Source organism: Cibotium barometz, chromosome 10, assembly GCF_041138505.1.
Source record: "Cibotium barometz isolate CiBa-2024 chromosome 10, ASM4113850v1, whole genome shotgun sequence".
In the NCBI taxonomy this organism is placed as follows: Eukaryota; Viridiplantae; Streptophyta; class Polypodiopsida; order Cyatheales; family Cibotiaceae; genus Cibotium; species Cibotium barometz.
In genome coordinates, this window is record NC_141055.1 from 40,914,232 (window position 1) to 40,936,790 (window position 22,559).

The 22,559-nt window shown below is 41.2% G+C and overlaps 1 protein-coding gene across 5 annotated transcripts in view; it reads left to right on the forward strand.

Moving 5' to 3' along the window:
* The window catches only part of LOC147634906 (histone acetyltransferase HAC1-like), a 31,008-nt gene extending 21,535 nt beyond the window's left edge, over positions 1-9,473 (forward strand). For all 5 annotated transcript variants that reach the window (XM_086804144.1, XM_086804142.1, XM_086804146.1 and 2 more), the window contains 7 exons: positions 6,705-6,847; positions 6,962-7,274; positions 7,354-7,496; positions 7,671-7,749; positions 7,973-8,365; positions 8,483-8,700; positions 8,791-9,473. In XM_086804144.1, coding sequence (XP_086660270.1) covers positions 6,705-6,847; positions 6,962-7,274; positions 7,354-7,496; positions 7,671-7,749; positions 7,973-8,365; positions 8,483-8,700; positions 8,791-8,902 — 1,401 coding nt within the window. In that variant the 3' untranslated portion in view covers positions 8,903-9,473. The remainder of the gene's footprint in view (positions 1-6,704; positions 6,848-6,961; positions 7,275-7,353; positions 7,497-7,670; positions 7,750-7,972; positions 8,366-8,482; positions 8,701-8,790) is intronic.
* Positions 9,474-22,559: the final 13,086 nt, after the last annotated feature.

The window sequence follows — 22,559 nt, forward strand, 5'->3', positions numbered from 1 at the left end:
GGTTCTTGGAAATACTTCAAAATACAAAATTAAGAATATACAGTGTGTGGGGTATTTCAGAGTCTCGTGTCCTGTATGTCCACCACGTGCACCTGTCAGTATGTGTGTAACCATCTATATGTGTTTGTATAGGTGTGAACACCTCATGTATGTGTAAGGGTGCCTATATGTGTGAACACCCTCTTATCTGGATAAGATAAGTGTGTGCCATGTGTCATGTCCCCATATGTGAGTATGATTTGTGTGAGTCAAAAGATAAGGTTTGCAACCTATAAAAGCATGTACTTGGTGTACTCCAAATGATATACAATACTCATTGAGTTGTGAAAGTCACATCTCTCTAGAGCGTTGTTACATTCTCTCTCTCTCTCTCTCTCTCTCTCTCTCTCTCTCTCTCTCCTTTTTCATTGCAGCCATGAAGACATTCGATCCCCCTTAACAGCTAGGCTCTGCTGTGCTTCTTTGAACCATCAATCGGTATCAGAGCAGTGTGATCGTCTGCCTGTTCGCCCTGCACGCCCCATGCCATTCGCGCGCCGTCGATTGTCTCCGTTCGCGCCATCTCTTCCGCCGCTGCAACCATCTGTGCTGCCACCAATCCTAGTGGAGCCCATAATATGGTGCCTGCGGCTGGGATGAGTGGAGCACCATCGCTTCAGTCGGCTGAGCCTCCCGCCCCTCAGGCGAAGCTGGCCTCCACGGACCCTTACCTGGTTGGGCTCCATTTCCTCTCTCTCTCTCTCTCTCTCTCTCTCTCTCTCTCTCTCTCTCTCTCTCCCCCCCCCCCCCCCCCGCGGCAACGCTGCGTTTTCTTCCTTCAAAGATTTTCTTGCCTGTGATGCCACGTTTCCTGGCTGTCGACGATTTCCTTGCCTTTGCCTGCTGCTGCCTACTCATCAACTCCCTCAGCGTTTCTTTACCGCCTGGGCGTCTGTTCCTCCCCACGTCGACTGTGCCTTCAACCTCTGTCACCGTTGGTTCTCTCTGCTGACCTGCCTAGTCTGCACCCTCCTCACCTTTGCTACTAGTCAATGGTCATCCAAGTCTACTCCCACTCTGACAGCCTCTTCTTATGCAACTGTGATAGCTGAGTCCAGCCAGAAGTTCTCTATTCTGCGTTTTCAGCTACAGCAAAAGTTCACTCATCATGGATCTGTCTAGATCAGCCATCACCTTCGAGAAATTATCCCGAGCAAATTTTCCAACATGGCAAACCAAAGTGAGGCTTATACTCATGAGAGACGGTTTGTGGAACGTAGTAAAAGGGATAGATGAGAAGCGTGAGGGAGATGTCACTTCTCTATAATTCAAGGCATGGGTGGACCGCAATGACAAAGCACTTGTCCATATTGGCCTGGGCCTTGTAGATAATTTAATACATCACATCAACTTCAACAAAACTGCAAGGGAGGTATGGAACAAGTTGGAAAATCTATTTTTCAAGAAGATTAATAATTCACAAGTGTTCTTGAAACAAAAGTACTATACATTGAAAATGAAGGAGCATCACTCCCTTCAAGAACACTTAAGGACTATTGGTTCTTTATTACAACAACTTGCTGCCCTCACTGCTAACATTGATGAAGACGACAAGAAGGCTGTCCTCTTCTCTAGTCTCGAGGACATAGACAGATTCAAGGAAGTCCTCTCTACTTTTAGAGTGTCTAGAGAGATGACTTATGACAGCATAATAGCAGTCGTTCTTGATGAGGACAGAAGGTTATAGGACCAAAACAGAGTGGTCCCCAACATGGAGAAAGGCTTCTTTGAGTGGTAGATCATGCTATTGAGTTAATTCTTGGTAGCAAGCCGTTTTCAAAGCAACCTTATTGGTTGAGTTAAACTAAGGAGGATGAGACACAAAGGCAATTACATGATTATCTTGAGAGAGGGTTTGTACCTCCTAGCAAATTATTATCTAGAAAAAGGACGGCTTGATTCATTTCTATGTGTAGATTATAAGGGGCTAAACAAACTAATGATCAAGGATGGGTATCCATTACCTCGAATGGATAATCTCATTGATCGTTTACGTGGAGCCAAATACTTCTCAAAGATTGATCTTCGTGCTAGATATCACCATATTCAAATTAAATTTGAAGTTGTGCCAAAGATGGGTTTTTGGACTAGATATGGTCACTATGAGTTCTTGGTGTTACTCTTTGGGTTAGCCAATGCTCTAGTCACTTTCTAGCAGATGATGAACGATCGACTTCGTCCAAATTTGGGAAAGTTTATTGTGGTTTTCCTAGATGATATACTATTTTGGAGCAAAACATTGCAAGGGCACATAGAGCATCTCAAGAGTGTCTTACAAATTTAAGGCAAGAGAAGCTCTATGCCACAACAACTAATCCGAGAAGAGCAAATTGAATGTATTCTTAAGGAACCATAAATCATCATACTAAACATTTGATATTTGAAGGCCTAGTTCCTTGAGTTCATCGCTGAGGACATCAATGGTCCTTAAGGGGGAAAGTATGTTACGTCCACACTAGGCACTAGGATGGATTAATCTAAGGTTAGAGCGGTGCATGGTTAGGGGACGACTTCACACAAAGTGAAGGAAGGCTTTAAATATGAGGCATAGTGATTAAAAGAACTATGGGAAAGCACTTTTAATAATAGTATGGCTAAGTATAGAGCCTAGGCTCCTATATAAGACACAATCGTCTATTTTGACTTGTAGCGTAAGGCCCAACAGGATTGCTCACCTCAATGACACCTGCAAGGTGTGGCTTGGTGGTGTGGGACACAGAGTCTTACCACGAGGGAGCTCTGCCTAGGGTGTAGCTATGGCCTCCAGCTCGGGGGTGAGTCCGGATGGACTCTATGGCTAGGAGGTGAGCCTACTTCTAGGGGTGTTCCACATCAGATGATCTTTGGCTAGTCTTTGACTAGACTCAACAATTGAGATCCCTATTGCAATAACCAAAAAACTTGAACCTTGTACTTTGAATCGGTAGCAAGGTGTTTAAGTACTTTAGGTACATTGTGGTATGGTACGTGTATAGAACTAGTATGCAAAGTATGCATCAAGATAGGATCTTTAAGTACGTTAACTTTTTAAAGATATAATAAAAAATATAAAACATAAAAAGAGAATTTAAATAATTTACAACAAATTTTGGGAAATTGGGAGAAATCGGGAGACTTGGGGGAAATTGGAGAATTAGGAAGAAATGGAGGGAATTGCAGGGGCTTGAAGACATTAGGACAGATGAAGGGAAATTCAAATTGTGAGAGATTGGAAGAATTTGAGGATTGGATGAGATTGGGGGAAATTAAGAGACTTGGGAAAAATTGGGAAACTTAGGAGAATTTGAGGGAATTGGGAGAAACCAGGGGAGATTGAAGGAAATTAGGGGAATTGGGAGAAATTGGGGGTATTGGTGACTCTAGAAAAATGGAGAAATTGGAAAAAATGAGGGAATTTGGGAGAAAAATTGAGAGAAATTTGGAGAGAGATTGGGAGAATGGGGAGAACTTGGGGGATATTGGAAGAAATTGGAGTGACTTGGATAAAATTGGAGGAAATTGGGGCTATTGGGAGAAACCTGAAGAATTTAAAAAAATTGGGGGAAACGAGAAAAAATTGAGAGAATTGGGAGAAATAGAAAACTGGAAAGCGAATTGGCAACATATGTAATGTATGGGTTGCTAGATCACAAGGGACATTTTTTTTTCATTTTTGATCCAAACTAGAAAAAAAAAGAAATGTTTCGGTCCAAGTACAGAACATAATGTACGGATTTTATGAATCCGGAATGTAACTATGATCGGTAGTGAAGTTGCATTTGGGACTAGTTGGCTCTTTCTAGAAAATTTGATGTGGTTTTTGTGAGTATATGAGAAGATGCAAATGGAACGGTGGAGGCAAATGTGATTTTTTTTTTTTCAAGTAGCCATACCATTGAGAATGTCTTCAACACATATTAAAGATCTTTTCTATCATAACACACTTTGGTGGGCAAGCTAGCTTGTTCTTGGTGTCGTGTTTTATATTAATTGCCTTTTTTGTCCCTACATAGAGAGGGCTCACAACCCGGGCTGATTTCTTGATTTCACTTGCATGACTTATCATTAATAAATGTGGATGATGCATGTGACAAATTCGGAACTCAAGTGAGGGGATCAAGGTGGTTAGAAATGTTAGGTTCTGAACGAAGGTGTTTGGTATGCATAATGAAAGCATGCCTTAGGGTAAGGTTGTTGGTAAAACTCACTTTATTTGTTAAAAGACGAAAACAAAGAAATGTGATGCATTAATGCTTTTTTAGCTTACTACAAATATGATGAAAGTATCTTGTTGCATCAAAATCATAACCTACTATGAATTACAAATATGAATTCAGTTGGGGGAATGAAGAAAATTAAGGAAATTGTTGAATTTGGGAAAATTAGGGGCATTGTTAATTTGGGGGTATAGAGAAATAGAAAATTGGGAAGTTGAGAAAGCTGAAGTTATTAGGGAAAACTGAAAATAGTTGAAGTAATTAGGGAAAACTGAAAAAAGGGAAAATTGAAAAAATCAAAAGAAATTGGGGGAAAGAAATCAGGAGTATAAGGGATAAAGTGAAGGCAATCGGGAGGATTTCGTGAAAAGTGAAAAATTGTGGGAAAATTAAAATAATTTGAGATTTTTTTTAAAAATTGTTAGAATTTGGAAACTCCCAAACATTTGAGACAAATTAGGTAAAACTTGAGAGAGAGAGAGAGAGAGAGAGAGAGAGAGAGAGAGAGAGAGAGGGCCTTATTAAAAGACTCAAGGGCTAAAGGATTATGAGCCCAACGAGTAATTCAAGAACTCCATGAAAATACTGATCCATGGGAAAAACTGAAAACTGAAAAAGAAACTACCTAGACTATCAACATGTGTTGATGAAAGGGTAGTACAAGTAGCCATGTGGCTAATACTACAAGGTGCCAGTACAGAGGGGTGGGAGGAGTGCATTCGAATAACAGTATCATCATGAGAGAGAGAGAGAGAGAGAGAGAGAGAGAGAGAGAGAGAGAGAGAGAATCTATCAATGTTTGCCACTTAAAATCCAAAGGGGGTGTGAGAAAAAGTAGTACATATGTTCTGTTTGTAGATGACAAGTCATAGAACATGGAAAAAACAAAAGCCTATAAAACAAAAAATAGGGCTTGTGTAGTACACAATCCTTGCATGGACAATGAAATGGGCAGAACCAATCATCTGTCATCTTTCCTTGCAACAACGTGGTGTCGATGTTCACCTCTTGTGTGTCAGTGCCCTTTCTATAGTGCCAGAGATGTCCCAAATTTGAAGCTGACAGGAAGAGGGCTGAGATATTTGGAGTTGGGAGCGTCTGCCTTGACTGAGCTGCATGACAAATTTTGGAGTGCGTAGATGCAGCAGTGCTTATGAGATGCAAACTATGTAATGCGGCATGACTTTGTTGTGTGGTTAAAGGGTGACGATTTATTAAGGGCTGATATATCAACAATGGTGGATACAGGAGAGTACAATCCATGCAGATGTCACCTGCACTTCAGAAACACAAACTTAAAGTGACTAGTGGGAAAGCGTTTTTTGGGGCAAATTTTACAGGCAAGACAAAACAAAAAGAGTGTCCTGTATACATGTGCTGGTTATACATGCATGGAATGTGAAGATGCAGCAGCTCATGAACGGTTTTGTTTGAATATGGTTGGAATTTTTGGTTCTTTAGATTGCATAAGATCACAGTACTAGTCTTGTACATTGGCCACCCACATATGGGGGCCATGGGAAAAAGGTGTCCACAACCAAGCATGAGAACCAAAACTAAGGGGTGCATGGTGTAAAAGCTCTCTTTCACGTCCACTACCAGCCCTACAGGGCTGGTCGGCCTGTTTCCTCCAGTCAGCCAGCAACATTGACATTATATAAACATGTGCATCAGGCCATAACACCCATCTCTCAGTCTTTCACACACGTATGATGGATACAACTGTCATATGCAATCCTGAGCCATTAACGCAGGCAGCAAGACGTCCTATCCAGTCCCACATCAGCATTTACAACAAAACGCAAGTTTTCTTGGTTGTGAAGGAAAACGCACATCAGATTGCCTCTAGTAGGAGGCTAAACTAGGCGGCCAGCATTTTGTAACTAATCCAGGAGCTCACATGACTAATAATGCAATTAAACACTTAAAATAGAGGAACACATTTTACTCACTGAAAACCACAACCACACTTAAATACTTGATACTTGGCTTTTTCTTTGCCAAACCCCAACCCTAACAGTAGCCTAGGGCGATACATTTAACTGAATGTTGGAATAGATTATGCATGGGCTTCTCCCTAGATAGCAATCCAGGTGCAGTGAGCTAGACGCCCGAGATCCACTGGTCGGAGGAGATGCTTCACTTGACAGCTTGAGATCCTAGAGATCCACTCCAGAGTCACAGGAGTGTCCCTCCACAGGCAGTGGAAGTGAAGAGCCTCTATATAGCTACAGATGTGGAGGACGCACTGTGATCCTATCACATTGTACCTTTGTACCTTTGGCACTTATATGGCTGTTTTGTCTTTCTGCCCTAGTTGGGTTTTTTAATGAACTTTCTTTCTTTCTTTGTACTTACAACACAGTTTTGTTTCTTTTCTCTGATTTTTAAACAGTTTTGTTAAGACCTTATTTTGTGCTGTCTAAGTAACTGAAATTTTCTGTACTTGGATGGTTTTGAATTGTCCAGATTGCCTACTTGGACTACTGTAAAAAGCGAGGCTTTAGCAGCTGCTACATCTGGGCATGCCCGCCTCTGAAAGGGGATGACTATATTCTTTATTGTCATCCTGAGATACAAAAAACTCCCAAGACAGATAAGCTTCGTGAATGGTAGGGCTTTTCTTGTAAGAAAAATTCCTGACGTGAGTGTGATTATACTGGGCATGATCTGTGCATGCACAATGCCTCAATCTTGATGGTTATGATGGGTATGATCCTCTGCAGGTACCTAAGCATGATTGCAAAAGCAAAGAAGGAAAACATCGTGACTGCCAACAAAAACTTGTATGATTACTTTTTCATATCGAATGGAGAATGTAAAGCCAAGGTAACTGCTGCCCGCCTCCCTTACTTTGATGGAGATTATTGGCCAGGGGCTGCTGAAGACATACTTCAGCAGCTCCAAGAAGAGGAGGAAGGCCTACACTCTCAGAGGAAGGGCAAGACTAAGAAGGTGGCCACAAAGCGGACGACCAAGACTTCAGCACAAGCAGAGGTTGCAGGCAATATGTCCAAGGATCTTCAACTAATGCATAAGGTAATTAAAGTACAATTCGGAACACAATTTGGCTTCCGTTGATAAAATCATTTGACGTTTTCATATTTGCTGATCACAGCTGGGACAATCGATTGTGGCAATGAAAGAGGATTTTATAATGGTTCATCTGCACCATATGTGTTCCCGTTGTCGCAACTTCATCATCTCAGGTCATCGGTGGTTCTGCCAACAGTGTGGGGATAACTTTCAGCTCTGTGATCGGTAGGTCCTTTTTGTATTATGTTTGCTAGCAGCTAGATTTAAGTTTTGATATGATGAGGGTTTGTCCACAGTGGGTAAAGCCATGATCTTGAGATAGCATGGGCTTAGTGTAGAGTCTGGTCCTGATATGTTGAACTAACTACATAATGGGACATTGGGATTTTCTTGTGGCAGCTGTTATGAAGAGCACGAGAAGCTGGGCGAGGAGGAAAGACATCCCATTGGCAAGAAAGAATGGCACGCGTTGTCAATGGTTAGCACCTATGAACTTTGTATGCACGAACACTTGTTCTGATGGACACAACCCCTGCCCGTGGAAGGGGAGATCTTACCCCCTGATGGGTTGGGGATCTCCTGTCCAACTCCAGCCCGCTGTCCGATGAGCCTTGGGGGGGCGGGGGGTTTGTCTTTTGGGTATCTTTCAATAAAGACCGTATTCTCAGCCTTGCATGATAAATTGATTCTTTTGTTCACAGGAGGAAGTGAGAGATGTACCCATGGATACTCTTGACAGAGATGAGATAATGGAAAGTGAATTTTTTGACAACCGACAAGCTTTTCTAAGCCTTTGTCAAGGGAATCAGTATCAATATGATACACTTAGAAGGGCCAAGCATTCTTCTATGATGATTCTGTACCACCTCCATAATCCCAACGCGCCTGCTTTCATATCATCCTGCACCATCTGCCACAGTGAGTTAGAGGCTGGCCAGGGGTGGAAATGCAAAACCTGCTCAGATTTTGATGTTTGCAATGGGTGCTATTCAAGTAAAGAGGTCCAAAGGCATCCTCACAAGTTTGTGGCCCGCACGATTGTAGGCGATCAAAGTGCAGTGAATGCAGACGCTAGGAAGCAGCGTATGCTTCAGGTTGCATTGCTTTCCTATACTCAAAGAAAGCAGTTTGGTGTTTTTCTTTGTTTGTGCTCTCATCATCTCTATCGGATCAAACCCACTCATGTGATGTGCCTTTTTGGACTGTAATAGCTGCGGATGATGCTGGAGGTGCTGGTGCATGCATCGAAGTGTCGCGAAGCATCGTGTCAGTTTGGAAAATGCCGGAACATGAAAGACTTGTTTAGGCACGGTAATTCTTGTGCCAAGAGAGCCGTGGGTGGCTGCTCGCTTTGCAAGAGGATGTGGTTTCTCCTAACAGCCCATGCCCGATCCTGCAAAGAGACTGTATGCAGTGTGCCTCGGTGCATGTAAGTTGCTTTTTGACCACATTTGAAGATTTAAATGCATGTTCCTGTTCTACACCTTGTATTGACCTGTGTAAATTGGTTTGAGTTCAGGGATTTAAGGAAGCATTTAAGGCGGACGCAGCTACAGCAGGAGTCCCGGCGTCGGGCGGCGGTCAATGAGATGATCAGACAGCGTGCTGCAGAAGCGGCAGGGGGTCAGTGAAGACGCCACTGTATAGTTGGCTTGCATCAACCCTGTGTGTGTGTAATCCTATCACTCCAAAGGACTACAAAAGCTCCTAGTGTGATGGGGTCTACAGGAAAGTGTACATATCACATTGAGGAGTCAATGTTACTGTTGAGTACTGCAGGAAGAACCCGCAGTCTGTAAAAGCATAGTCTATCAATGTACCGTGTCCATCCTCAAATTCAGGTTCTGTATTTGATTTATTCATACACGAGTAAATATGTCCAACCTGCAATATGTCCGCCCTTCTCATTGAATCAGGTCAGTTGTGAGGCCTTGTATATGTATGAGAGTGCATCGAATGAATGCTTTTGTTGGAAAGGCCATAGGAGAGGGGTTTCGATTCTTTCTGTCAGGGGTTCCGTTTTCGCATGCTTGCTATGCATAGCTGCTGGGTCCAGGCAGTATCAAAACTGCTGGATATGCTCCTGTCAATATCATTTGTTGTAACAGGGTTGTGGCAACTCATTTTTTTGGGTCAACAAAGTTGGCAGGCTAAATGAAAAAGTTTTTGACATGTCCTTTTGATGATATGCCAAGCTTTTAACATGAGACTTCTGTTAAATTTTGCAGTCTAATTACTTCTAGTAATCTCAACATTGCCCTACCTGGTTGCCGGTTGCCTTTGTAAAAGGCAAGACTGAATTTTGACCAGCTAAAGCTTTTTGAGAAATTCAAAGGAAAAAGTTTGAATGAAAATTTACATTTGTACTCTCACACCACGCGCACGCTTGTGCGCCAGTGTGCAGTCAGTCCCTTCATAGGAGTTTCAAAGTTTTCCTTTCATAAGGTAAATACTCACTTTAATAAAACATGCCTTTTTTAATGGTTGAACTGAACCATGCATGGTCTTTACTTAGGTTGGCTTAATCCTACCAACTCAATTTAGAGATGGTAACAAAAGCCATGTCGCAAATCACCATGCAACTCCGTATCATTGTGAGAAGTGAGGCTTGCATCCAACAGTCTGCTTGTTTGATTGCCAAACAAACCAGGTAACTCAGATGAACTTTGGTAGCTGATTGCCATAGCAAAGGGTGGTTGATAGCCGGAATCAAAGCCAGCATCATGGAGGCAAAGGAGACCCATTAGTAATTCAAAGATCACTGGAAGAAAAGTAAAGCCTCACTACATCAATATAAAGTCATGGATTCTCAGGTAAGCAATTTAGCAGCTAATTTTGTATTTCAAAATTGACGTGTTCATAATGTGATTTGTATGAGCCATTGTGTAATTACAGTTTATACAAAAATCATGATTGATTAAATTTAGTTGTTAGTACACGTTAAGCAGGGCCATAAACTTGGGTGTTTATCATCTGACTCTGTTAACATGCAAAAGTCTGCTATATCCTTGTAATTCTGCAGTATCCTCGTGAGAGACCCCTTCAACCTGTCAAATAAAACAGCATCACAAATTGCTGCTCAGTTGATAAACAGACTTTGGCATGTCTTGGACACTTAATTTATTTTCTTGTTTGTTTCCATTTGGATGTAAAGCCCCCTTTAATCTGTTTTGCAAGAAGTGATTCTCTCGAGCAAAATTCGTGTAACAAAATCATGGTGTTTTAGTGCCCTTGTCATAGGTTTGTAATGAAGGCATCATCTGAAGGACATGGAAGGAATTGCCTGGACTGCATGCTGCATGTTGGTTTATAAACATCTTTTTCTTGATAAATTGTACCACCTAACATAATAGAATATTTCCACCGAACAAAACACCTTCATTACAGGCCATTGAACCTGTTAAATCCTCCACTTGGTGGTTCTACTTAATCATTAGTTAAGCCTGAACCAAGCACTGGTAGTCGCATAATAAGTAAAGGATAAGTTTGCTGTGCCAGTGGTTAGTTGTTACTAGTACAGAACCCACCAAAGATATAAAGGTGGTAAAACCCTCATAATCTTTTCTCATTGCCAGACAGGTAAGAGTTAGGAAAGGTGGTGACTGGGGGGTTAAGACAACAAGATCATTTTAAGTACGTTAGTCATATTGCAAATCAATGTTATGATGGGTATTGTATGTCAGTCATATTGCAAAAATTCAAATCAATCGTATGATGGGTATTCTTCTTACCCTACTACTGTATGATCCAAGAGATTGTGCATGCTACAAGTATCAAACTAAGCTTCTTTTCAACGTCCATTTTTATTTGTTTGTAAATTTATCTAAACTCTCTACTTTTTATTGGAAGCTCTACACACCTGACGACTTGTACTTATGTTCACTTTTTTTGAATATTAAAATGACTCTGACGTCAATCTACAACACGTGGGGGTCACTTGGACACTTGCCTACCCAAACTTATATTAGTCGAGGTACTCTTTTTTTTTAAAAGTTGGGCGTTAGGAAGCGGGCTTAGTACCCATGGGACCCCCCTTATCCCACAAAGCAGGGGCAAGCTTCAATCGGTACACAAGGGTGAGGCATCAATCGGGGTAGCCAGCAGTTGTTAAGGTGCTTCGCTGTCAAAACCCAGTCGAGGTACTCTTTGTTGCTGGAGCTTTAAAAAAATCAAAGCTAAGTGCAATAGTACCTTGCTTTGATTTGTAAGGAGTAGAGTTGTCATTTGTATCCACCTCTAAAAAGGCCTATTTGACCAGGGCGATCAGCTGCATGACAACGGACATCTTACTGAGACATGGGAGGGTGGTAGATGTAGAGACAATGTTTGAGGTCACATATCAGTAGGAGACGCATTCAGATAGAAGGCTTTGATATAAGATGCTGAGTTCTCCCCTTCTTTTTGCTAGGCAGTTTTTCTCCCTACATGTTTCAGCTACTATATGGGCTATTGTGACATTGCCATACCTTGAGATGTTTGTTTTCTTAGTTACTTCAGGGATGTATTGTGATGTCATAGATCCTCTGGTCTCTCTCTCTCTCTCTCTCTCTCTCTCTCTCCATATTTAGAGTTTATATACATCTAGGATGTCTGCACATTTAGGGTTGCTGCATGTTTAGGCACACCCTTAAACCCTAATGCGCAGTCTTTTAGCAGCTTGCAACCACAAATCTGGCCTGTAACCCTATAGTGAAGCCAGTAAAAGCACCCCCCGCCCCCCCCCCCTCTCTCTCTCTCTCTTCCCCTTTACGCGAGTCCATGAAACCCTCTTATCAGTGATAAAGGTCTGGAATAAAAGTAAAAATAAAAATTGCGCTCTCCACGTATCCCCCCACTCGGAAACCAAAATCAAATTTTAATTTAAAAAATGGAAGCTTGGAATCAATAAATCCTTTTTTTGTCCATGTTTTATTGCCTTCTTTCTATTTCTCTCCACTGTTTTCCCTCCCCTTCCCCCCTTGTGTGTGTGTGTGTGTGTGTGTATATAGATTTATCCTCACTTCCTTGCAAAAAGAAAAAAATCAAGATCTATTTTTTCCTCACGCGTGCACGCGTACGCTTGCACATGCACACGCACACACGATAAGAAGTAACATGCCCTCTCTCTCTCTCTCTCACACACACACACACACACACGCACGCACGCATGCACGTGCGATAATATGTAAACGGGTCTATGAAGAAGATGTTTGTTTAAGGTAAGAGCTTACTTTAGCCTTGTCAAAGCACGTGTCGTTGGAATGCTCCTTCTCAAAGGGGTGAAGGGAGAGCTCTCAATGCCTAGATGGAGGCAAGAAGAGAGTCTCTTCTGCGATCGTTCTCTCACAAAAAGCGAGAAAAAAAAAAGCTAATTGAGGTGGTAAACCTACAATTAAGCCTATTCAAGCATGCATATATCTAGCAAGCATGGATGCAGAAGCATACAAACATGCAAGAAGAGAGAAGAAGGAGATATCACAAGAACACTATTGCAAGGGAATGATTATGTCTCACTTATTGCTAAAAATTATACATAGTTTTCATACTAGACCGCCTACACATTAAAATGGTCTGGTCTCTATTACCAGTCCTAAGTAAGTATGTACACTAAGTTCGTAGACTTTCACTATTTGACATTAAGTTCATGATACGGTTGCTTTATATGTTTTTCACGGCCGTCTTACAAAAGTTAAGTGTCTGTTCGTGTGGCTAGGATGGCATAGTTTTCATACTAGACCGCCTACACTTTAAAATGGTATGGTCTCTATTACCAGTCCTAAGTAAGTATGTACACTAAGTTCGTAGACTCTCACTATTTGACATTAAGTTCATGATACGTTTGCTTTATATGTTTTTCACGGCTGTCTTACAAAATTTAAGTGTTTGTTCGTATGGCTAGGATGGCAAAGCGTCGTATGGTAGATCGCATGGACGAAAACATATTGGAGTGGTTAATAGATTTCCCTTCCTAATGGTAATCGTGTCTTGGTGTCACCTAAGTTGGTGGTGAAGTTGTTGTGGTGGGGAAGTGGATGCTGAAGATGGTCAAGGATATGCCATGGAGTTGGTGGTCGAGGTAAGTGGTTTGTTCGGGATCGATTTGCAGACAGATGTAGGGCAAAGTTTTGGGTAGATTGGTAGCTCTCAAGGTAGGCAACTTGTTGAGGCGGCATGGAAAGAGAGAGACGATGTAGAGGTGTTTCACGCCAGGCCTCCGTTGGTTGTGGAAGTGGTGTGGACTCTTCAACATGAGGTAGTTGGGAGAATCAGTCCCACACCTTGTTATTGGTAGAATGAGTGTAAGGATCCCATGGAATGGTTAGCATGGGTAGATGGAGGTCTAGAGTTTTTTGGCGCGACAAGGTATTATGTCCAGATGGGTCTTTTTCTTGATGAAGTCGTCAGTTAGGGCAAGGTTTTGTTGGTGTTGAATTGGAGTGGAAATAGAGGATATATGCATGGAAGCTCAAGGGAGTACATTCAAGGTTGAGGGTTCTTCAGGCGATAGGTTGTAGCAGGGACCATACTTGCGTTTGCCATGTTTTCTCTATCTCAAGATATACGTGGAGGATTGAAGTTGACGAGATTAGTCGTCGTAGGTGTATGTGTGCCATGAGATGCGAGAAGTGAAAAAGTTGTGATGTCTATAATGAAAAATTTAGGTGATGTGCATGGAAAATGGTCGAAAGGTGTGTCTGTTGTTGAGATGTCAAGCTCAACACGAGTTGACACTCATGACGTGCCTGGGTGACCATTTCACCTTTACACCACTGGCGCGTTTAGTAGCTGACTTGACGGATCTTCGCCAGTGATTCTACTGGTGGACTACACCTACTTAGTCCAACTAAGTTATGGCATGCTTTATCTTGTTAGCTCATCTACTTAGCGTGTCCACATTATGGACCCCTTGTATGTAGTACTCTAGTACTTATGTTGGTTTTCACTTATCTTTTGTAGACCTCTTTTGAGAGCAAGTAGAAGAAGATTTTAGCCTTCCATCTTTGTGTGTCTTATCCATTGTTATAAGAGTGTGTGTGTGCTTATAAGAGTTCAACCTCTCTCTTCTCCCCCAATCTTTTCATGGTATCAAAGCCGGGTTCGGACAAAGGAGCTGAGAGACAAGCAAAGGAAGTCATGAAGGCAAAGGAAGTGGTACATGGGTAAGAGCATCATCATCTTTTCTCTTTCTTGTTTTGGTACGACATCTTGTGGGTAGCTCTAGTAGCTACACGTCTCAGATTGAGGAGCTGTTTTTGTACGTGCGGAGGTATTTGATTTGTGTTTAGTATTGTGTACTCTAATTTTGCTGTCATATTTACAATTTGAGTGCGTTTTGACCTCCGTTCGGCCATTGCAATGTGTTTTCGAGCATTTTTGAGAAGTTTTGGTTTGTAACTCTGTGCTCGAACTCTGGTTATTGTAGTGTAGCAGTGCATTTCGGGTGTCCAAACAGTGTTTGCATATGTATTGTACATATACTCTGGCCACATGTTGTGATATATAGATTGTGTAAAAGTACCGCTACAGGAGTTACGATATATACTGCTGTGTTGTAGGTTGCATACATAAATTGTATGTTTGTAAATTTTTGGTTATTGTAAGCAAAGATGTCTGACAACATTAACCAAATTATCAGTGAGAAGCTTGATAAGAGCAACTTCCATGAGTGGAAGTTTAAAATGATCAAATTTTTGATGGGAAAAGGATTTTGGGACTATGTTGAAGGAGACAATGAGGAGCCTTTGGAATTGCCTGAAGAGAATGCTACTCCAGCAAAGATAAAGGTGTTCAAAGACTGGAATCAGGATTTAAGGAAAGTCATGTATTAGCTTTCAGTCAGTATGGAAACACTATGATAGGGTAGGATGTTAACACTACCCGATAGTTGCATGGCAAAACCTGGTGAAGATGTTTCAGACAAACACAAAGGCGATGAAGTTGCAGCTAAAATAGGAGCTGCATATAATTGAGAAGAACATGTTCATCAATGAGTATGCATTGAAGATCAAGGACATTGTTTAATCCCTTGGATCTATTAATGTCTCAATGGAAGATTATGACTTGGTGAGCGTCTATTTGAATAGGCTTAGCAAAGAATACAAGCCATTCAAGATTGCTATTATTATAAGAGAAAATATTTCCAACTTTCGAGATTTGGTGTTTATGTTGAGAGAATGTTTTCAACTTTCGAGATTTGGTGTTTATGTTAATCATAGAAGATAAGTCTTTGGGTGAAGACTTTTTCTCGTAAAGAATACTTTAAAGAACACTTCACAATAGGCCTTCTACTCAAATTCAGGTAGAGGAGGCGTAGAGATCACGGTCAGGCTAATGTGGTGGCTATTGTAGAAATCAAAATTATGCACAATAGGAATCCAATGATTCATAGAGCAGCAGTAAACACACAAAGGTGGAAGAGGCCAGTCTCAAGGCAGAGGGAGTCAGAGAAATCGAGGAAATTGGCAAAGACAACAATTAGGATTAGGTTTAAAAGATTGCTTTTATGGTAGCAAATCAGATCGCTTTGTAATAAAATATCATAAGAGATAGATTGCCATAAAAAGTGGCAATTTGTAGCAAAACAATTATGCATCTTTAAGCAAGCAAGTTGAAGATAGATGTGAGCATTTATTTGTTATTCATTACATGTTGAATTAAGAGGGCATTCGTTTGTTATGCATCACATGTTAATGATTGCGGATGTATCCACAAATGATAATGATGTATGACATGTGGATTTAGGAGTGTCTAACCGTATGACCTATCATCATGAGTGGTTTAGAGATGTCAGGAATCTAGAAAAACCAAGTTGTGTAGAGACGAGGGAAGACACGACTTATCCTACTGCTCACATTGGGAATGTGCCATTGGCTATACAAAATGACAAGTTGAGTCACTTGGTTGATCTACTTCATGTGCTTAACATAACAAAGATTTTTTTTTCTGTTAGGCAGATGATTTAGTAGGGTTTGTAGGTACCCTTTAACCCTAAGGATTGCTATGTTCAGGACAACAACAAATGTTGTTTGGTTGTAAAGGGCAAAAGACTGAGTAGAATGTTTACTTTGGATATAAGCATGTCTAAGGTGAAAGTTGCTAAGTTTGCACAAGGTGTACGTGTTGTAGGTCTGCCAAAGTTTGAGGTGGATGGGATGCATAAAGTATGTGAAGCATGTCATTTTTGGAAAGTAAACAAAGAATGTATTTCCACATAATAGGAATGTAAGTAAGAGAGCACTTCATGTGGTGTACTTAGATGTATGCGGGCCGACAAAGATGACATCAATGGAGCGATGTCGTTATTATGTATCTTTCATTGATGGACCACATAAGAAACGTGTGGGTCTATTTCATGAAAGAGAAAAGTGAAGTATGTACTCACTTTTAGAATTTCAGAATGTAGGTTGAAAAGCAAACATGTTTGTAGGTTAAGTACTGAAGGTCAAATGGAGGGAAAGAGTACTTCTCCAATAATTGGAGTGAGAACTTGTTGAGACAGCATGGAATTCAGAGGAAATTCATATCCAAGTACACTCCACAACCAAATGGTGTTGTTGAGAGGAAGAATAGGCATATTGCAGAGGTTACTTGTGCATTGATGGCTAAGAAGAGCATGCCTTACCATTATTGGGTTGAAGTAGTCTCTGTAGTTTACATTATGAATAGGATCCTCGAGCAGTAGTGCATGGTATGACTCCAGAGGAGAGGTATACTGGCAGAAGACCAGATTTGACACACTTGAAAGTGTTTGGATACATTGCATTCTTGATGAGCTATGTAGTGAGTTAGATCCAAAGGTTGAAAAATGTGTGTTCATTGGTTAATCCCTTGACAAAAAGGAGTACAGATGTTATAACCCTATCACATGTCAGATAAGGGTGAGAAGGGATGTTGTCTTTGATGAGATGAGCAGTTGGTATGTTATTGTAAAAGACTCGATTGAGACTGACGCACAGGAGTAGGTGGTTGCACAGAATACAGGTCAGCAATCATAGTCATTGAGCAGTTGGTATGTTATTGTAAAAGACTCGATTGAGACTGACGCACAGGAGTAGGTGGTTGCACAGAATACAGGTCAGCAATCATAGTCATTGAGTGGACTGAGAGTTTTGTAATATTGGGTTTGTTGATAGAACATGGAGTGGCATAGGTTGCATCAAAAAATCAATCCTGCAAGTGTATCACATAAAGGTAAAGAGAAGATTGATGAGTCTCTTAGTATGCTTGAAATTTCAGAAGGGCATTCATATGTTGATGTGGAGAGTCTTGTGGCTCAGAGCAAAGCCTTGATGAGGAGTTTGGGATTCCAACTATAAGGACACTTTGGTGCAAGGAAGGCTAAGATAGCTGCAAGGACAACAAGGATAGAACTAGGACCACACAGGTCGGGTAGGGTCAAAAAACCCTACTCAGAGATTAATGTGTATGATGGTTATGTAGCTCACTATTATGTATACATGGCAACAAAGGTTGTGCAGCAGGACGTTGAACCCACATGCTTTGAGGATGATGTTGGGCATGTACATTGGGAGATATCCATGGATGAAGAAATGGTTGCATTGGATGCAAACAAGACATGGGAATTGGTGCGTTTGCTTGAGGGTAAAAAATCTATTGGATGTAAGTGGGTCTACAAAGTGAAGTGCAACTCAGATGGAAGTATTTGCAAGTACAAGGAAAGATCGGTTGCCAAAGGTTATGCTCAGATCTATGGCATTGATTATGAGGAGACAAGCCCCATCGACAAGATGACAACTGTGAGTTGTTATTGTAGTGGGTGTGTCAAAAGGTTGGGTTTTACATTAGATGGATGTAAAGGATGCGTTCTTGCATGGTGAGTTGCAAGAAGAAGTATATTTGGAATAGCCACCTAGTTATGAGGATTTGAGTCACCTAGATTATGTGTGCAGGTTGCGTAAAGCCTTATATGGCTTGAAGTAGGTACCGAGAGCATGGCATGATAAGATTACACATTATCTAATCACCATTGGTCTTCATACGACAGATGCTAATCATTCACTCTATGTGCATAAGAGTGATAAGGGGATTATGGTCACCATCGATGTGGATGACTTGATTATTGGGGATGATAATGAAAAAAAGAAAGTTGAGAATGTAAAAGGTCTCCTCAAGAAAAAGTTTGACATGAAGGATTTGGATGAGCTGAGATACTTTCTTGGCATTTAGGTCATGAGAACACATAAGGGGATATGGCTATCACATAGAGACAATATGCATTGGACATGTTGTCCAAATATGGTATGGTTGGCTATAAGCCCATTTCTATACCATTGGATTAGAATGGCAAGTTGAGTGTAAATGCAGGTGAGTTTTTGGAGAATGCTAATATGTACAGGAAGATATTGGGCAGCTTGATCTACATGATGATGACCATGCCATATATAAACTACATAGATCACTTGCTCAAGTGATGATGACCATGCCATACATAAACTACATAGATCACTTGCTCAATATTGGCTCTAGTTTAGCATGTATCTTCCTTACAAGCTCTTGGGCTTGTTTCATTTCCTCTTTCTCCGATATGGGGTTGGAGTGCTCTTTGAGTTTTTGTCAGTTTCTTCTCCTTTTAGGAAGAGCTTATTTGAATGGGAGATCACTGCTTGTCTTCGTAAGGAAGGGAGCTTCAGAGCTATCATCCAAACCACTTTCAATGGTCATGACATCGTTACCCTTGACAACTTATTATGCGTTGCATTTTCGAGTGCTCTTTGAGGTCTTCTTCTTTTAGACCTTTGGTGCTTGTTTATTAGCTTTTTTAGGGGCTGATGAGGGCTTATGTCTTTGGCTCTTGGGTTGCTGGCTTCGAGGTTCATGCTTGAGCTTTTTTGTACAACTACCCTCGAGTTGGTGTGGATGTTTTCTTGGTGCGACTACCCTCAACTTGGTGTGGATGCTTATGATAGCATTAAGGGGGACTATATGAATAACTCCACCTTGTACACTTAACAAGTTAAGGCTAATCAAAGATGTTGATTCTCCAACCACTAGTGTGATTGTCACTTTGAAGGCATGTTCGAACTCACACTTGTAACATGTACCTCTGTATGGAATGACATTGGGATTTGGCATTGGATTCAGGGATGGAGTTGGGACATTAGGTGTAACGGTTCTATGAGGACAAAGACCATATTAGGGATTTTGGAAAATTCCCAATTCCCATTTTGCAAGATAAAAAAATGGAAGCACGGTGATGAGCTCTGAGATTTTATCAAAACCAGCTCATCTGACATATCATCAATACTTCCCATGGCCTCACAAACTTGGTATTGCGTAGGATCTCTAGTTCCATCAAATTTGGTCATCATTATTGAGGTGTGGATTCGCTTTGTTTTGCCCAACTTTGAGCCTCTAGGGTTTATGTTGATCCCAACCTCCCTTCCCATTTCAAACACCATCCTAAGTATGCTTCTGCATATTCATGTGGCGGTGGAACATAAGGGAGTGGTTGCATGAAACCCTTTGTTTTAGGGTTTGGGATTTCTTACCATGTGAAATTGGGTGCGTGGTTTCTAATGGTACTTGTTCTCCATCAGAGCAACTTGGCCTTGAGCCTACAAGCTCCCTACTGTGACATTCTATGTGAATGCTCGTGTGGATCCCTTTGTGATGAGGTAGTTTCAGACATTGGCTCTTTACCTTTCTCCGGGTTTCCTATTTTTCATGAACAAGAATTGGAACTTGGTTTCGTACGATTTTCTAATGGGCTCCTATGGAGAGCGGGACTTCTATTTACGCTATGTCCACTTACTGTTTGGTATATTGCACAACACTTGTCCTTGGTGTGCAGCAAAAGAAACATGTCTCGTTTGTTAAAACTATGATTGTTGGATTGCTTGTTGGCCGTGGGTCAGACTGGGATAAACTAAGCTTATGATCGACACCAAATGTTTGAAATATTGTGGCATCTAACATGGTTTGACGCTTCTTATGGGAGTGATCGTGAGATTCTATCAGGTCCTGCTCTTGCTCGTTCATTGGAGTTACACCCAAAAATAAGGTGGTTGAATGCATTCTTCATAAAATTTAAGGCACTCTTAATAGAGCCAGTTGGAATATGGAGCTTAGAGGCTCGTGGCGACTCTTGAATCTAGATGTTTCACTATTCTTCCTCTTATGTTTGTGTTTTGTTGGCTTATTTCTTCCCAAAGATGCTCGCTGAGGTGGATTCGAAGGAGTCTAGTATTCTTAATTGGGGAACACTCTGCTGTGTTCTCCAATTGACCAACACACTACTGAGTGTTGGTCGTTTGTTGGTGGGTTGAAAGCTTGGTGGGTTTGAGGAGGTGTGGTTTGACGCGCTGCAATCGACTTTGTTGTCGCTTCCAACAATTAGTTCAGATTGGGTTTGCATCCAAAGGTCTTTGGTGCTTCTCAATCAAGTACGAGAATGGGTTTTTTTTGGGTTTTGTTTTGCTGCTAGGCTCATGTGTCTAGGATCATGTCTCCAGGTTCACACCTCTAGACTCACATTTCTAGGCTTATCTCTGTAGGTTTACGTGTCTAGCTTCACGTCCCTTAGCTTACATGTCCATGTTCGTGTCTCTTAGCTTACATGTCTAGGTTCATGTCTCCAGCTTTATGTGTCTAGGTTCATGTCTCTTAGCTTACGTGTCCAAGTTCATGTCTCCAGGCGCTCATGTCTCTAGGCTCACGCATGCAGGTTCACGTATGTAGACTTATGCCTTTTCCCTTATCATAGGGCTCGTGTGCAATTATTGGGTAATAGGTGTACTTAATTTCTCAATAATTGTGAAGGACAAGAATTTTTCTTAGAATTTGTCACGTGGTACAGTTTGTATAACAAGAAAATCTTCTAATGACATGGGTAGGTGTATATGTATGGGTCTGTATGGTTGTAATAATTGGTGCGTGCTATATTAGGTATACTTAACTTTAGACTCATGTCTCCAAGCTCATGTTTGTATATTCATGTTTAATGCTCGTATTTTTGGAGTGGATAATCATAATTACTTTAAGCTAATTCTTGGCTCAAAGCAATGAAATCTAAGCCTTGTGGGCTCCAATATCACGCAAATCACAAAAAAGTTAGAGTTTTGCTCTACCAATAGATGAACATAGAATGATCTAATGTAAAATACTCCAAATCAAAATCAAAAGAAACAAACAATCAAACAAACAAACAAACATTTCCAATGCTTCAAAATCATTTGTGTTTTAGAGTGTGACCTTCTAATCAACACTAGGCAATATTAGGTGACCCCAATAGCTTGAAATGGACGAAAAAACGGAGCTAAGCCCTAGACTAGTCCCCGACACAGCGGGTGATGCCAAATATGTTCGAGTCAAGAGCTTATTTTAGTCTTACCAAAGCATGTGTCATTGGATCTTACCTTCGAGCTACAAATGCAACTTCCCATTGTGGGTGTGCTAGCTCGTCCGTCACATCCTAAGTCCATTGTCACACTGCAATGCTCCTTGCCAAAGGGGTGAAGGGATAGCTCTAAATACTTAGATGCAGGCAAGAAGAGATGGTCCTTTGTGATGGTTTTGTCTCACAAAAAGGGGGGAAAAGAAGAAGCTAATTGAAGAGGGACCTAAAATCAAACCTATTCAAGCACGCATCCATCTAACAAGCATGAATTCAAAAGCATAAAAGCAAGCAAGAAGAGGGAAGAAGGAGAGCTCATAAGAAAACTATTGCAAGGGAATGATTGTGTATTGCTAATTGTCAAAAATGAATTATATACAAGTGATTAGTTTTCACACTAGGCCGGCAAAACTTAAAAATAGCTAGGTCTCTTGTAAGATCCCTGTTCCCACCGAGCAACGGATTCGGGGTACTGGCAGCGGAAGTAGCACTTCTCGCGCGCGACAAGGGTCCCACATCAGGGCCTCACCCACGGATATCCGGATAAGAGACTAATCCGTCGGTTGTTCCAAAACCGAACCCGGAAAAACTTCCTTTACCGGAAAGCACGGGCGATTCCACCAGGATAACTTTTTACTCTAACGTAGTCAAGATCATTTGATCAAATTACATCTATAAGATACTTGGTCAGATCAAGGGAGAAACTTGCACTTGGATCATTGGGATCAACGCTTTTTTCCCCATTCAAGAGGTAGCCCTAGCCGGATGTTCATGGAAAATAAAACTAGTCACACTACTCACACACCCAATATGAAATTGCCTTTTCACAGATTCAACCAGTTTAAAACAATCCTTTAATAAAACCATAGTATCACTGATCACCATCTTCCAATTTATCCAGTTGATTCTTAATTTTCCCATCATTCCTTCATCAGAGTATCTATGGCATCATTGGC